Genomic DNA, 17,280 nt, shown 5'->3' on the forward strand with positions numbered 1-17,280 from the left:
CATTTTTTTTTTTTTTTTTTTTTTTTTTCCACATCTCTATTTGTACAAGCGTCGCTGGGGATTGCCCCCGGAATGGGAGCCCTCATTTGTGTCCCATTTTGAGACCCCTCCCCCAAGATGTGTGACCTTATTTTTTGGCCCCCATTTTTCTCTTCACCCCTTTACAACAATTAATCAGGAGAGCTGCCAGTCAGTGTAAATAACCTTTACCTTTGTTATCCCTCCGTTCATTTTTCACGATGGGGAAAATACGCAAATATGTTTATTGTGAATTTCGTCTCGCATCTCCCCGCTGAGGGTAGGTTTCCGTTGTGTCCCTCAGTAAGTCAGAGGAGGATCCTTTTTTTTTTTTTTTTTTTTTTTTCGTCCCAAGTGGTGAGCAATCTGTAAGATTGACAAAGCCACCATGGATTTTGTAACTAATTATGGCCCCCATGCTTTGCGGAAGGACCTGGAGAAAGTGGACTATACGTGTCTAAAGGGCTCTTACACGGAGGAGAGGGAAAGAAGTGCGGCATGAACCATGGGAATTGGAAAACAGTATATTACGGTGCATCTTCTCACAGGGAGGAAGACACCAATTCCTCTGTCATGCCTACATGTGTACCCATTTCAGGTGATGTGCGGCAATGACGATGCAACTTTCCTTCCGTTAAGGTTCTATATTGGAATGAGATTTGTCCACCATGCTTCCCTCTCCCTTCCTGCTCGCGATGAACACTATGTAGTGGGTATATCATGGTAGATGCTTCCCATCTTAACGTCCAACATTCGTCTCCGCGCAAATAATGATAATGCACATTTGTGCTCTACTAACTATTCTGACAGTGCTCTATCGCTCTGCCCCTACCTTTAAATAAGGGTTCCACCTGTACGAAATCCTGTTCATGACGTATACACAGTGGGCACTTACCTAAAACGTTGGCATGAAGTTGTTGCTATAAAAATGCTTTCACCTTTTTTGGCTATTTATTCTACAGGTATTAATCTTTAGCCCAAGTAGGAAAGCTTCAGACGCGTCCACAAGGTGGTTGGTTTTTCGGGAAAAGGTGGAGGACTTGAAAGGAGGGGAATAAATGTGCTCCTATGGAGCTTACTCTACACTAAATATCTTTCTTTGCTTTACCGAGCTGTGTGTTTATGCCGTTATGTTCCACTTTTTCTGGAACATCGGGTAGGCACATCCGTGAGAGATTTCATGCATGCACATGCAACACCACAGTCATGTTCTCTTTTTTTTTTTTTTTTTTTTTTTTTCCTTTGAGCACACGTTTTTTATGCGAAGTCGAAATGACGTTTTGTTCTCCAAGTTTTTTTTTTTTTTTTTTTTTTTTTTTTTTCCTACTCGTGTTAGTGCTTTTATTTGGGGGAAAAAGGCAGTTGTAAAATGCAGTATTGATTTCTCCCGGGGTGGAACCCTCTGATACCGTCGTGGTCAGTATAACTTTAGGCAATACGTGAATCATTACATACTGTGCATTGTGTATATATATATATATATATATATATATACTAATGTAAACATCTGGGTGGATCGCGGAGGTGGATGAAAAGTCGCTGCTTCTGCTTGCGTTCTCCTAGCTATACTCTGCTAAAACATACTTTGCACCATACATGCATCATACGCTATTTTACACTGGAGGGCATAAAAAAAAAAAAAAAAAAAAAAAAAAAAAAGGAAAAAAAAGGAAACGAACCCCTCCTTGCGTGAAACAAGTTTATGGCGACACAAGGCTGCAGTCCGCAAACACGTACATGTGACGGCAAGGCCAGACCAAGCATCCTTTTTTTTTCTTGCCTGTTTTCCCCCAACTTTGTGCTTATTTTCTATAAGCCCATGCTCAGCAGCAGTCACGACCATATTAGTGCCCCTTCCACCTCATCTTTCCTATGTTGCGCGGTGATAAAAAAAAAAAAAAAAAAAAAAAAAAATTTTAAATAAATAAAAAAGTAAAAAAAGTAAAAAAATTAAAAAAAAAAAAAAAAAGAGAATAATGGAAAAGGAAGAAAAAAAAAAAATAATAAATAAATAAAGTAGCAAAAAGAACACCAAAAAATGCAATCAACAGGGAGGTTAACTCATCCGTTAACTCACCGGTTAAGCAAACTGTTAAAGCGCTTGCTTAGCCGACCGAACAAACAGATGACATAAACCCGTTCATTACACGAAAACTGCGCAGTTCTTTCTTTTTTTTTTTTTTTTTTTTTTTTTTTTTGCGTCCCTTCATTTTTTCCACTCACAACTCTACCAGTACCAGAGCCGAAGAGAAAAACTTTTTGTACGCAATTTACGTACGTATGTTACTACCTGTTGAAAGAACCCATATGTGCATATTTGCGTAAACGTCGCATACGTATGCATACATATTTGAATTTTTTTTTTTTTTTTTTTTTTTTTTTTTTTTTGCTCCACCGTTCGCTTGGCGCCTTCTGCATTTCGACATCATCCCTACGCTGGTGTGCGCGAGCAAATGCTCATGCATTTGGTGGGCTCTCTTCCAAGTGGTGTGACTTTCTTTGGTTCCCATTTGTGCATATACCCTTCTGTTTTGCCCCTTTGGCGTCAAGTCACTGTACATGTGTTTAACCCTCCATCCAGCACTTTTTCCGATTTTACTGTGTTTTCCTTTCTATTGGAGAGTAACCTTCCGCTCTTAGCCGTACGACGCATATAACGACTTCTTGTTGCCGTTGTGCAGACACTCTTTTTTTGGACTTGACCACTGGGAAGGTGTGGATGTCGACGTCCATTTTGTCAAAAGTGAGAAAGATTGCCCTCGCGTAGCTCTCCCGTTTTTACAAAGATACACAGGAGAAAACTCCGTGTGAGAGTTAATCAAGTGTAGAAGAAATAAAAAACGCAACACAGCGTAGCGGAAGAGAGGCAAAATCACCGAGGTACAAATTAGAAGTATTACAAAACAAAGGAGAAGAAGGAAAAATGAATAAGAGGACTCTATCCAATGACGAAAACGAAAACGAGAAAAGCAAAACTGGCGTGAAGAGATACCTGATGAGTAATGAAGATCCATATGAAAGCCAGAAAATATTTCACGATCAAAACTGCGCGCCCCAAATGAATGCCAATTCCTTAATAGACATGAAAGAGGAAGAGGATTACTCTCATACCGACATGAACAGCAGCATGAATGGAAATGATAAAGATGCAGACATGAGTTGTGCCATGGGTCTGGGCACCGCTCTGATTGATACGAATATGAACAATGACCGGGATAACACCAATTACGGGGCGGTTAGCACGATTAATGAGTTTGGCTACGGAGGTGTCGTATCGGGAGGTTGTATCGGAAACAACTGCATGCCCAGTGATGGAGGAATGAACAATCAGGCGTCGAGCATATACTTCCGCAGCGACAGTAAGAAAAGAAAGGGTAGTAAGTACAACGGAATGCCATTCCTGAAGAAGGAGAAAAACTGCGTCAACACATTCCTTATATTGAAAGATGTACCGAGAGATGCGGAAGAGGAGGACATCAAATCCTTTATGAGACCATTTATTAAAAATAGTAACCCAGAAATTATCTTCGATCGTGATGGAATTATTGTGAAGCTCTACGATGATGAATTGAACAAGAATATTTTCAACTATTTTAATGAGCACCCCACACAAATCAAGGGTTCTTTCGTAAGTGTCCAGCTGTCCAAGCTTAATGACGACAGTGCCGGTGTTGCCGTTAATGAGGAGAACATGGACGAGTACGAAGTTGGGAGCATCGCTGCGAGTACCGGTCCGATGGGCGGTCCCATTGGTGGTCTCATTAGCGGAAATGGAAATAACATGGGCAACCTTGGTAACATGCCAAGCACGAAAGATGCCCTAGAAGGCGGAAATATAAAAAAGGGAAAGCACAACAAAAACGAGTCCTCAAGAGTTATCCTTGTGTCTGTCCTCAACCTGCACTATCCAGTTGACATAGATTTAATATACTATCTCTTTAGCAAATGTGGACCTGTAGAAAAAATCATCGCCTTCTCTAGAAACCCCCTAATTTATCAAGCCTTAGTTCAGTTTCAAAACATAGAAACTGCACAGGAAGCCATCAAAACCCTGCACAACAGGAACATATATGATGGATGTAACACAATACAAATTCAATATTCCTTTTTAAAGGAGCTAAATGTGAAGGCAAACAATTCCAGCTCGAGGGATTACACGACGACTGACGTGAGCAAAAATAATAACCCCGTGAATATACAGACCTCACATGGTGTTCTACCTACTCCGACACGTAAGATGGAAGGAAATATTATTGCCAATCGGCTAACTTCCGTGGCAATCGAAATGGAGATACACCATTTTCTTCGTTAGGTGTTTTCTGCCTTTCCCCCTCGGCGCATTCCCCACTGGAGACTCTAAGGACCATTGTTTAAGCTCCTCATTAAAATTGCCTTTTTTTTTTTTTTTTTTTTTGGTCACTATAGAGAAGGGAAACGACTCCGAGCTGTACCTCATTCTGGAAAGGAAATTCAAGCTAGTCGACTTTGACGCGAAGAACGCCTCCAAAACGCCGGTTCTGATTTGTTACAACATCGCGAAGGACTACACGGATGTGCATAAGGTGAGGCGTGGGCGACGTGTGCATTCGTTTGGAGAGGACGGTTTTATGATTGTTGCCAAATTTATTTAGGGTTCCCTTTTTTTTTTCGTCTTCACCGTTACGGCCCACCGTTACATCGCCCTGTTACATTCCTCTGTTACATTCCCCTGTTACATTCCCCTGTTACACCCCCACTTTTACCCCCCTCTAAACAGCTCTTCAACCTGTTCAGCGTATACGGCTTCGTGTCTCGAATAAAAATTCTGCGAGAGAAACCAGACTGCGCGCTCATCCAGTACGCGGGCCATTTGTTCGCCTCAGTGGCTCAGGAGTGCTTGCAGCACTCGAAAATTGACGGCCAGGTTTTGGAGATTAACTTTTCAAAAATTTTGGATATCCGAATTGCGCCACAGCAGAAGAAAATCGAGTCGTACAAGGCCAAATCATTTAGCAGCTACGATCAGCGATATTTGGTATGACCCCAAGGGATGATTGGCGCATTTGGAAAAGTGCAACATGTTAACATATGCATGTGCGTGGACCGACCTGATTTATTTGGTCGCTTATCGAACGCAAGAAAACATATGTGCACTTGTTTTTTCTTGCCCCTTTCCCCCCTTTTCTCTGCAGGTAACAGACCAAGCGAAATACATAAGGGGTGCATGCAAGCCAACAAGAACCCTCTTCATATCGAACGTAAGTGAAGAAGTAACGGAGGAATGCATGATGAACCTTTTTACGAAATACGGAGAGATTAAAAAAATAAAAATACAACCAGCCAGGGAGGGAAAGAAACACATGACCATCACTGTGGAGCTGAGTTCAGAGGATGCGGTAAGAAATGAGGAGAGTAATTAAGCTATGTGGCTGAGAGGCAATAGAACAAGCAACATAAACATTATATAGAAGAATGTATAAGGATAAAAAAAAAATGTTAAAGGTATCCAACAGGGATGATAAAATATATGCTTTTTTTCCCCTTTCTTTTTTCTCCCTCTTTTCTTTTTTCAGGCAACCATGGCTTTAATGGACCTCCACAATTTCTACCTGAAGGATCGATTCATAAAAGTGTCGTACACCAAAGCTCGATTATGATGAAAAGAGAAGAATAAAAAAATAAAACAAAGTAGAGCAAAGTAGATCAAAGCAAAGTAAAGCGAAGCAAAGCAGAGCAAATCAAAGCCAAATTCAATATCTCAAACGATAGTGAAGGCGGGCGTGCTGTTCCTTTGACCATGGGGAGGGAAGATACACGATGACAAATTTGCTTTATTATTTCTTTTCCCACTTTTTTATTAGCATATTTATCTCATTTTTCTTTTTTTTTTTTTTATGGAAAATTTCCTCTTGTTAAGTAACATAAGTATAGACCTCGAAGCGGGTTCTTTTTACGTGTGAGTATGTTGCATTGTTCGTCCATTTTCCTTTCCACGTGCAGTGGGAGCATTATTCGTGTGTGCATGCAGATGTATATGCATATGTATATACGTACCTTTTTATGTACACAAATATCGACGTATCGTGTGCAGCGCAGATATGTTTATATCTTGCAGACTTCTTGACATTTTACCATGTTATGTGTACACCAGCTCACATGAGATGTATGTCCTCTACGTCATATATATTTGTCAACATGTACACTACATGCCCCCTCTCCCTCGCTTGCACCCTTTCTGCTTCTCCCATTTGGCCTTCCCCATTTTGCCCTCGTCATTTGACCCCTCCGCTTTGGTTCTCTATTTTGCCCTGCCCTTACCTGGCCTCCAAAATTAATTTTGCTTAAAAGCCCCTTTTTTCTGAAAACCTTATCTACCTATAAAATCCTTTTATCTATTAATTTTTCGGAAAAAAAAAAAAAAATAATAATAAATTAAGTCTGACTAAGGGTCTACTCCTGTCTAAAGCATCATCATCTCACCTACTTCGCCTCACCATTATCATCCCATCCACCATATCTTTCCCATCACTGTTCCACCCGTATGATTATATTAATTTTTTCGTTTTTTCTGAAATACTCCTTTCAGTCCTTCGGGTGGTGTGCCTCATATGTCAAGGGGGAAATTCCCCCCAAATGAAATTTGTTTTCGTGTTTTTTTTTAAGTTTTACGTTTACCTGGCTGAACTTTGTTTTCCACCCCTTGCGCTGGGCGTGTGTGTCGTCTATATGTGCGTGTATGTGTGCACTTACATGTGTACCTATGTATGTACTCATGTATCCATGTACATATGCGTGCCCATACCTGTGTTCGCGTCACAACGAACACTTCTCCAAATTTGAAATTTTTTAAATCATTTGCCATTCTTTTCCCAATGGTACTATTTACTAATCGTTTAAACGAAAACACTGTTGTACAATTTCAACTGAAAATTTGCCTGACCTGCTCATATTAAGTAGCTTTTTTTTTTTTTTTTTTTTTTTTTTTTTTTGGCACAATGGGTTTGGCTGTTTTTGAGAATGATAAAAATTTATCATTTAATGGGGTGGAGTAAGTAGAAAAACGAGAATAATAAAAAATGTCGAAAGAACACGAAACCGAAAGAACGCCAATGTAGACCAATTCTGCGCTCATTTTAACTAAAAAAATTTCTCAGCAAAATAGTGGACGACGTTTACAAGGACAACCTGAACTTCCTGCTAAAGGTGTGACCCGTGTGGGCGATTGGTTGGAAACGGTGTCTTCACCCTTTACGTTCACCTTTGTGTGCGCACTTCTTTCCTCTTCATTCTGTTTTATTTATTTATTCATTTTTTGTGACCACCATTGCCTACTGGCAATCACCCCGTAGAGCAACAAGAACGAACTGGAACGGAAAGAAACCGACCAATTCAGTTTCAGCATCGACAACCTGATGATTCTGCTGGAAGAGGAGGAACAGCGACGACAAGGCGAGAGGGATAAAATGAAGGACACCTTCCAAAACATAGGTTTATAAAGTTACATTTTTCTATACTGTTTATATGATAAGTAAATACATGCGTTACTGTATGTGCCTACACAAATGGGTGCTCCCGTATATATACCAGACACGTTTGTCCACGTACGTTACCGTCGTGCGGAACGTCCTTCACAGCCTTGCAGCTAAAAAGCGTGAAAAAATCAGTTAAGAAGGCGGAGAAGTATCTTGAGGGAAAGGTTATTTCCCCCAATTGCTCAAGTCAAATATTACCCTTTCCAATGCGTACTTATACTCAACAACCTGTATCACCTCCTTCCTGTTTCGTTGCATTTTAGGAAAACGGAGAGATGATTACGGATTCACACAAGACGCTGGAGGGCATCAAAAAGCGAATCGATGATTTGTAAAGCTGCACGCGTCGGTGCGCGACATGTCTGTGTTTTCGTTTGCACTTGTGTTTGTTCTTTCCTGACGCGTTTGCGTGAAGGGGAATTTTGCCCCTCCCTGTCCACTTTTTTCCATGCTGTTCCGTTCCTCTTTCCATTTTTTTTTTAATTTTTTCACATACGACAAGTATCATGTTGATGGTGTATAATAGCGTCCAAGGGGCGATTAAAAAGTAAAGGCGAAATGAAACAAACAAAGCGGAACAAAGCAAATATGGAAGGAAAACAAAACTTGACTGCTTTAGCCGCGCGAATAAACTGGGCGTTGGGGGAGCCCTGAAAGTTTTGCCTATGTATATTAAACGCAGCGAAAAAAATGGCGATACGCAAATGTAAAATTGGGAGAGGCAAAATGAATTTTTAAAACTCTATTCTTTGCCAAATGTACGATGGATCGCGCGGGGGAAAGTACACTTTGGGAAAATTGCCCCCAAAGGGGTGAGCAGCGTAACATGCGTGATATGCGTGCATGCGGCCGCTCACCTGTGAGGGTGCGCACGAAGGCATATCTCCCGGCATAATTTATCCGCTACGTCATTTTCCGCCATCAAGCGAATAATGCGCTTATCTTTCGCTCGTATTTCTTCCTTCAATTTTTTCACTTCCGCATAGCACAATTGTACTTTCCCTTTTAAAGAGCCATTTTCATTTTGCAGCTCCGCCATTTTGTGTTTGTAATTTTTTATTTCCTCCTGGAGTTTATACAAATCTTTCCTTTTAACGAATTCATCAAACATGTCAGAAAAATTATTTTGAAAATTGACTGCCTTTTTAAACCTCGCTTGGTCCTCCTCGTCCCTCTGCCTGAGTTCATTTTTGTAAAACGTTACCTTTTTTTCCAAGTTCATTCTGCAATTGGAGGTGTCGCCTGGGGGATTGCACATATTAGTGAGTCCAATCATGCGTCCACACATGAGCAACCGTGGCATGGGATCTGCGAACAGACAGTAGAAACTTGCTTCGCGAGGCTTTTTCCACCCACAGGAAGGGACATGCCAAAGCGTGTTACGGAACGTTACGTGAAAGCTACGTTGATCTGTTATAATTTCACTTGTTCAGGGAGTCGTTAATCAAAGGCAAAAAAAAAAAAAAAAAAAAAAAAAAAAAGGACACAAAATGGACATTTTCAACTAATCTGAAGGAAGCAAAAAAAAAAAAAAAAAAAAAAAAAAAAAAAAAAAAACTCCTTACACCTCTTCACCCGCTGTGGAATTCCTACACAAAATTAAGAACGCAAAATATCTTCGGCACCTTTGGAGTTGTGCACAGGGGGTTCCATTTTTAATGGACATAAAAGCGAGGAAGAAAAGGAACGTAAAAGGGAAAATATACAAAAACGAAAACAAAAATAAAAAGCAAAACGAAGGGACGGCAGTAGAGGAAACGTTCAGTAGCGAAAAGAGGAAAGCATAAGAATACGATAAGTGAAGAAAACCGACATACACACACCTTGTAGAATTAAAACACAAAATGTATAGCCCTGCCTGATTTGATCTCGTTTACCACAGACAACACACAAAAAAAAAAAAAAAAATTTTTTTTTTTTTTTTTTTTTTTTTCAAAGACTTTTCCCAGTTTATCTAACGACCATTAGTACCATTTTTTTTTTTTTTTACCAATTCATATGAATAGCATGACGAAAAATAGACTTCTAATAGAATCGCGCGAAGCCAAAAAGCAGAATGATCCAGACATAACACTCACTCACAGGTACATACAATTGATCAGCAGAACTATGGGGAGAAATTCTTTTCCGTAATTTCTTTTTTTTAACCCCATTTTTGCATCACTTGGGTCGCCCATCTGGAATACCATCTCGTCCAAAATTCTCCTGAGAGTTCTATTGTTTATGTATATGGGGGTGTCAGGATGGTTGTATATTTTAGTTTTCCCATTTAATTGGTGTGCATTGCATGGTTAACATTTGCGTAGCAGTTATATGCTGGCATGTGGACATAACCACGGCCAAGCCGCTTACATTGAAACAGTTTCCTCCATTTTCCACCTTCTTTTCAGTGATTATAATTTGTACGAGTGGCAAGCGATCATACGGGGCCCAAAAGACTCCCCCTACGAGGTAGAGAGAAATTTTCTAAGCAGTTTTTTGAGTTAACAAGGCGGCCGCCTCCTCTATACAGATTGTCCATGTGTTTATGTATATATATTTATGTGTACATACTTCTACACAAATATGGGATTTAATTGATTGCTTCTTTTCCCCGCAGGGCGGAAAGTGGAAGTTAAGTATTAAGTGCAAGGGCACGTATCCTATAGATCCCCCCGTGATAACATTCGTCACGAAGTTTTTTCATCCTAACGTGAATTTCGTAACAGGTAGGCCGCTGCGCACCCCCCGGTTGGCAGAGCGCCTGAAGAAGTAGCAATACCATTTGCCCATCTGTGGGTAAAGGTTGTTGCTAATACCCAGTACACACATCGGAAGCAATTTTTTTCCATATATATTTTTCTATTTTTTTTACTCTCCCCAAGGCGAACTATGCATGGATATTTTGAAGGCCAACTGGAGCCCAGCATGGACCATTCAGTCCCTCTGTCGAGCGATTCTATTTTTATTCACGGAGCCTAATGCGGATAGTCCTCTGAATTGCGACGCAGGTTGGTGCTACTGGGCGTGTGCATAGGCGGATGAGTTGAACTGTCCCCCTTCAGGACTTCGCCTTGAAACCTGAATGGTTAAGGGGTTGTCACTTTTGTGGTTCCTGTTATTGCTCCTGCACATGGGGCCACCTTTCACAGTGCTCACCTTGTTCATGTAACGTGTGTACACAACATAAAAAATAATTTTGGCACTTTATAGGTAACCTCCTGCGGTCTGGGGATATTAAGGGATTTCAGTCGATGGCCAGAATGTACACGCATGAATTCGCTATGCAGAATGACTGATCTGATGGATGTGCAAATTTGATGTGGAAGGATGAACGTGTGGGATAACCCCCTTTTTCCTTTTTCCTTTTTTTTTTTTTTTTTTTTTTTTTTTTTTGTGTTTAGAAATGATCCGTTTGACAAATACCCCACATGGAAGGTGCTTATCGAAATGTGGCAATCCAAATTGCGGATATTCGCACATGTATAATTTTTTCCGCTTTGCATTTTTGGTAACTCAAAGACGTGTTGCACTGATGCCACTTCACAACGCCATCATTCCTACGGTTAAGCATTCACCCATATGAGGGTACATACATATATCTGTTTATGTGTACACATTTTTTTGTATAGTTATTTTAAGTGTGTTTCAGCATTCATATAGTACGTATATTCCAACTCTTTATGCACGTCCTCCTCTTCCGCTAAATATGCTTCATTTTATTTGTGTATGTGTGCATTGTATGCCCGCCGCTTCCACCGCCATGTGGAAACACTTCTTAAAAATGAACCAACCAATTTGAAGTTCTCCAAGTTGTATCGTCCGTAGCGTCCATTTGTTGTGGAGGAGACCTCTATACCTTCAAGTGGTTGATATGGACTACAACGAAATCATTCTCCATTTTACATGTAGATGGTAAAATGTGAATGTTACCGAATAATTGAGCTTAGGTATATGAAGTGAATTTTTAATTCATTAAGCGCATGGAATCGAATGTAACGCTGCACATATACAGTTTTGGGAGTTTCCAAAAAAAAAAAAAAAAAAAAAAAAAATGAATAGATAGTGGGGGCATGTATAAGGAGAGGTAAATATGAGAAATACAAAAAAAAATTTGAGGAACGTAAAATGGGACAAGGTGATAGAAAAAAAAAAATGACATTGTTTCATGTGTAGGAAGGTGTGTTGGAGTGAAGGAAATACCTTTACTTCTATCGCCTCTTTTCTCCCCTTTAAGGAAAACCAAACGAATGGTACTCCGTAAGAAGGGAGGGGGGAAACGTTACTCACATCAAAGTATTTACTTAGTGTCGTAAATTTCTTTATATCCATGTGTGTATACCCAACTTCCAATTTTAACTGATGCACACACGGAAGGGAGGATGGAACAAACTTTGGGGTACCCAGGTATAATAGGTGACAATCATGTCTTCTCTCCCCACGCTCAAGTAATAACACGTACCACTTATGCCCTGCCTTCCCATTTGAGAATTTCCTTTTTTTTTTTCTTTTTTTTTTTTTTTTCTTTTTGGAGGTGCAAAAATATTTAAAGGTTGGAGTTATTAAAAATAGGGACGAGTATAATTACGTTAACACTGTAAGGGGCATTTTTATTTTGCATGACCTTGGTCTGATAAGTAACCCACCCACCCCCTAGCATTTTTTTGGATCATCGGATTAGACATTTAAAAGCCATAAATAATTAGCATAATTTTAATTTAACACAATGTGATAGGGAATCATGTTTATATTCTGGTACTTCCTATCGTCTATACCTTTCTCTGTAGGCCATTTCTCTCCTCTGCCTCTCCTTGAGACGTTGCCTCATTTCCATCTTTTCCGATTCCTTGACCCACCAGGGTTTGTTGCTGGTGGATCTTTTTCTCCTACGTCTGGGGGAATCAGAAGAGTTGCTATAGCTGACGGAAGAGCTGTGATACCTTTTCCTCATTTTTCTGATTTTGCTCTCCCTGTCACGATACCTGCTTCTTTTATGTGATTCATATGAACTTAATGAATCGTTACTCCTGGTTCGGTGCGAGCTCCTTGATCGGCTATCATATTTATCTCTTTTACGTGTAGTGCTTCTGCGCCTTTTATGGCTACCTTTTCGCCTGGAATTTGTTTTGGTTCCATGCCTCCTGTAGCTGCTCCTGCTACTGGATGATGTGTAGGAGCGGCTTCGAGAGGAGGAAGACGATTCACTACTGCTGTATTTCGCGCTCCTGGATTTTTTGCCTTTCCTCACATCGTTTTCTGTTTCATCCGCATCCGCATCCTCACCAACGTGGTCATCACCATCCTTTTCGTCGTCTCCCCCTTTAGCCTTTTTCTTCTCCTCGCTCAAGTTGGTTTCATCGGGTCGACGGACCGATCCGTTGTTACTCTCCGCTACCGCTTTCAGTTGCTCGTTGTTCAACATGGCACTGTGGGTGGAAGTGGCTCCCGGAGTTACCCCAACCACAAATCCTGGTACAACTCCCGCCACTCCCGCCACTCCCGCCACTCCCGCCACTCCCGCCACTCCCGCCACTCCCGCCACTCCCGCACCACCCTCTGCGGGCACCCCGATCAGTTGCGGATTAACCTGTGCAAGGTTATTTGCAACCACAGCACCCGAATTATACAAGGCAAAAAGCTTTTGACTTAATTTATCCCGTAAGGCGAGGACCTTCTCCACCTTCTCATTAACCACGGGTTGTTTTTTGGCTGGTGGAGAATCACTGACATCACCCTTGGTGTTTGTGACACTTGTGCCGTTATTATAGAAGGAAAAATTATTTTTCAAATTATCTCTTTCGTTGATTAAGCTACATGCATCTCTTATAATTATTTCGTTCGTTCCTATTTTGGTTCCGTTCAAATGTAAAGCAGCCTTCGCATGTTCTTCGTTCGTAAATTCAACGAACGCTGTGTTCACTTTTTTCTGTTCGTTGTAGTGGAGCTTGTAGCTGGTGGTGGTCCCCACGTTCTTGAACAGGGCCTTTATATCATCTTCCCTACACTGTGTGGAAGAGGTAAAGGGAAAATATGAATGGATAAAAAAAAAAAAAAAAAAAAAAAAAAACTATACGTAGATGATTATAGAGGACAGCAACTTAGCTGCGTCGGATTATATGTAATCACAGATGGATATACACGGAATGCAAGCATGCTTACATTTGGGGGTACATTTTCCATGTAAATAATTTTAGAGAAGACATCAAATTTGTTGTTCTTCTCGTTCAAGGAGTTCTGAAAATCCACGAGCCCTTTCTTCTGATCAGATATGAGCTGCTGTTGGAGAAGAATGTTCTGCAGGGCTTGTGCAGTAGCATTGTTAACGAGTGCGCCGGTTCGTACATCTAGGGATGTGGCTAAATTTTTATCCGTCTCAGTGTTACCGATAGCTGGGTCGGAAAAAGGTGGATTGTGTGAAATGGGTTCGATGACAGTTACAACCATGGGGACGTTGAGTAGAAGCTCGCCATTGAGGCGAGACGCTTTCGTTATTCCTTCTGAGCTTTTGAACTCGATTTGACAGTACTTCTGGTTCTTCCCGGGAAAGCTACCAAGTGGAAGGAATGGAGCAAAAGACACCAATGTAACAACAGTTGCAACATGAACGAAGAAGAATAAGGAGAAGAAGTGTGTTCTCTGTTGTCCTTTCGTCAGGAAGCATGGAGAGACTGTGTGTTCGCATCCCCTTCAATGTGTATTCACTCAGAGGGGAAAATCAATACACATGTCCTAGAAAAATGCAGGCATATTTCAGGGATAAAAATACATCTGTTGGAAAGGGAAACACACGACCCCCTTCTTCCGATAAGCAAAACTTACTTCTTAAAAACGACACCAATTATCTCATCGCATGATTCAAACTTTTCTTTTATGTCCTTCTCTGTCACATCGGTGGAAAGGTTCTTTACATAAACAACATTGGCTATGCTAAAATTTAAACTCATGTTAGAAGCTGCGTTTAGGAAGTTGTCATTTGGTTTGTTTCTTTGGGGGCTGCTTTTCTAAGGGAGCAGGCGCGCAAGGGGGGAAGGTATGGATGCACGTTCGTAAGTAAGGAATTATGGCACCATAGAATGATTACAGCGTGTTGGCCCTAGGCATGTATGTATATTTATATGTAAAGCTCTGCGCGGTTCAACTGCTATAAACCGTACATATCGAACAGGGAAGGATCGGCCAAAAAGTGTTTCCACTTCAAGGAACTATCAACTGATGGGGACGTACAAATTGAATGAACGTGTTTCCCTTTTCTTTACATTTTTATCAGTTCACAGTTGTTTTCTATGTACCGCGCTGATGAGGAGTTATAGGGGTGGCATCTATTTTTTTTTTTTTTTTCCAAACAGATGGATTGAAATTTATGTGCGTAAATATATATGTAGCTATATTATGCATGTTAGCTAAATTGAAAAAAAAAAAAAAAAAAAAAAAAAAAAGCTAAAAAGGTAATTTTTTTTCGACAATATGCTTAGCACAACTCAGAGAATGTATTAAAAAAATTTGGTTCCATATATACGTAGGAGGAGGAGGAAAAATAATACTGTAACTATAAAGGTCCCATTTCGAAACCACTACAATTTGTTAACAGTGGGTTGATCCAGAATGAATTTCCTTTTTATGTAGAAGAGTGTTAGACTCGCGTCCAACCAATTATGCAAAGGAAAAAATTGTAACGTAAAGAAGGGCGTGTAGGGGGGAGGATACTTAACTAATTGTGGGGAATAAAATACAATTTATAAAGGGGTAAGAATTGTGAGAAATGATAATCTCACACAACGGGTTATGCCTGTGATGGGTGACGGAAGATTCCCCTTGGAGTGCATCACCACGTTCGATAGAAGCGGTACATTGGATCACATCGCCGCGTCGTCGCGAACCGAATACCCTCACACACAGCAAACATAAAAATTTGTGGAAAAAGAAATGGAAAAAAAATGCCTGAAGTGTTTCAGGCGAATTACGAAAAGGTAACAGAGGTGGCTTCCACCATTTTGGAAAGAAGGGAAGTGTGAATGTCAGCCAAGTTAGTGTTGTGAGAAAAGGAAAATTTTTGAAAGCCTTCAAAAAAAAAAAAAAAAAAAGTGAACGTCTTTGCTTTGTGAACTGGAAAGCGATAATTGTGAATTGAGCGCTCTTCATTTGGTCACATTTAGTCGTGTGCATAACCCATCACATGTTGAGCAAGCGTACATTGTTTGTTAAGTTGGATCCTTGTCACTAGGGCATATGAATAAAATGGGGGGGGGAGTACAGAGTATGCTGTAAGTGGAAGAAGAAGAAAAAAAAGGAACTCCCATTTTTGTCATTGTCCTTCTCTTCAGTCACCGTTATGAAAAAATTAAACTCGATGGTAAAAAGACGCCTCGATGGGACTTTGCAAAGAGAAATATATTGATGCCAGTGGGTACAGACACACTATACAAAATTAGAAATGAGGTTTGTTCCTTGTGCAATTGGCAATTGGCAATTGGGATGCAGCTAAGTAGAGGATATTTTGTATAAGTACACGAACTCGGGAAAGCGACCTCCATTATTATGCTCTCCACAATATGTGAACAGGTACGATGGAGGAGGTCAAATATTTTGACCAAGTGTTTCCATCATTTTAAAAATTGTTTGTAGCGTGGACCCAAACAAAAAATCAGTTATGCACTTCGAAGGAGAACGCACAACTGAACGGGCAAGTGGCGAAATGGCATGCACATTGTTTAGCGCCTTTTTCACGTGTGCCCACGACAAGTACACTATTGTATATGACCTCATACGACTGGCACGTATATTTATGGGTGGTTTGCGCATTTTGGCGGGGCATACCTAAGCGTGCCTATACTAACTGAAAACAGTCTCTTTCGCCTGATGCGAGTAAAGAGTTTGGAGATAAGCAAATAGGGACCCCTCGAAATGGAATATTCGCACATAGGTCAATATGCGGAAAAAGCTGTTGCGACAAATGGATTCCTTGGAATAGGGTGGGGTCCCCTTCCCCCAATGTATGATAACACATGCAGATATTTAGTCAACCCCGCACGTGCTCTTTCCCTATTGCAGTCATTCCATACGTTGGTGGGTAAATCGACCCACATGGGGTACTTTGCCAAATTCCGCAAAATTAACTGGAAAAATACGAATAGGAGAAAACATGCGTACTTACGGTTTGCCCTCTTCATTCCCCTTGAGACAAAATAATATTAAACTGTAAGCCATCATTCAAGGAAGTTACGTGTCTACACTTTGCTTATCACTAAAAGGTGCATGTAGGAAAAAGTATTCTCTATTAACAAGTCCTATATCAGGAAACAGCATCATCCGAAATGGATATAATTTTTTTTTTTTTTTTTTTTTTTTTCGCTAAAATTTTGTACATTTTATATAAAGATCATAGGTAAAATAATGTTGGGTCATTCCCTCTCCTCTGGCATAAAATTTTATGAAAGTTGCAAGGACATCCAAGTGGACATAAGTTATTGTCTATTCGGTTATACACCTTTGGTTAGCACTGTTCGTCAAAATGGGGAAGGCCCCCAATTTCGAAAAATAACCACAGGGTTGGAATATTCCACAAAAAGAAAAAAAATTATGCCAGTTAATGTACATAATTATTCTAAAGAAGTTCCTCTTTTCAATTTCCTATACATCCTTTTTTTTACGAATGAACAATTCTGCCTTTTTTTTTTTTTTTTTTATTTTACATGCGTTTAAAAAGGCAGAGGGAAAAATTATGAACGACAGGGTTAAAAAAAAAAAAAAAAACGAATGTAATGAAATTTCTTAA

The 17,280-nt window shown here is 40.2% G+C and overlaps 5 protein-coding genes across 5 annotated transcripts; 3 read left to right on the forward strand and 2 right to left on the reverse strand.

Moving 5' to 3' along the window:
* Positions 1-2,941: 2,941 nt before the first annotated feature.
* Positions 2,942-5,654, forward strand: PKNH_1143700 (polypyrimidine tract-binding protein, putative; the record flags this gene model as incomplete). Its single annotated transcript, XM_002261573.1, has 5 exons — positions 2,942-4,250; positions 4,444-4,580; positions 4,775-5,032; positions 5,190-5,393; positions 5,571-5,654. 5 exons carry the CDS (start codon positions 2,942-2,944, stop codon positions 5,652-5,654), a joined length of 1,992 nt encoding a protein of 663 aa, XP_002261609.1.
* Positions 5,655-6,992: 1,338 nt separating this feature from the next.
* On the forward strand, positions 6,993-7,864 carry PKNH_1143800 (conserved Plasmodium protein, unknown function; the record flags this gene model as incomplete). Its single annotated transcript, XM_002261574.1, has 5 exons — positions 6,993-7,045; positions 7,152-7,200; positions 7,347-7,485; positions 7,632-7,693; positions 7,793-7,864. 5 exons carry the CDS (start codon positions 6,993-6,995, stop codon positions 7,862-7,864), a joined length of 375 nt encoding a protein of 124 aa, XP_002261610.1.
* A 518-nt stretch (positions 7,865-8,382) lies between these two features.
* Positions 8,383-8,751, reverse strand: PKNH_1143900 (conserved Plasmodium protein, unknown function; the record flags this gene model as incomplete). The annotated part of the gene is made up of 1 exon (XM_002261575.1): positions 8,383-8,751. One exon carries the CDS (start codon positions 8,749-8,751, stop codon positions 8,383-8,385), a length of 369 nt encoding a protein of 122 aa, XP_002261611.1.
* Positions 8,752-9,536: 785 nt separating this feature from the next.
* Positions 9,537-10,807, forward strand: PKNH_1144000 (ubiquitin-conjugating enzyme E2 PEX4, putative; the record flags this gene model as incomplete). The annotated part of the gene is made up of 5 exons (XM_002261576.1): positions 9,537-9,613; positions 9,920-9,980; positions 10,129-10,237; positions 10,394-10,519; positions 10,722-10,807. The coding sequence occupies 5 exons, from the start codon at positions 9,537-9,539 to the stop codon at positions 10,805-10,807; spliced, it is 459 nt and encodes a 152-aa protein (XP_002261612.1).
* Positions 10,808-12,270: 1,463 nt separating this feature from the next.
* Positions 12,271-14,452, reverse strand: PKNH_1144100 (RNA-binding protein, putative; the record flags this gene model as incomplete). Its single annotated transcript, XM_002261577.1, has 3 exons — positions 12,271-13,512; positions 13,668-14,055; positions 14,328-14,452. The coding sequence occupies 3 exons, from the start codon at positions 14,450-14,452 to the stop codon at positions 12,271-12,273; spliced, it is 1,755 nt and encodes a 584-aa protein (XP_002261613.1).
* Positions 14,453-17,280: the final 2,828 nt, after the last annotated feature.

This window comes from Plasmodium knowlesi (assembly GCF_000006355.2).
Source record: "Plasmodium knowlesi strain H genome assembly, chromosome: 11".
Taxonomy (NCBI): domain Eukaryota; phylum Apicomplexa; class Aconoidasida; order Haemosporida; family Plasmodiidae; genus Plasmodium; species Plasmodium knowlesi.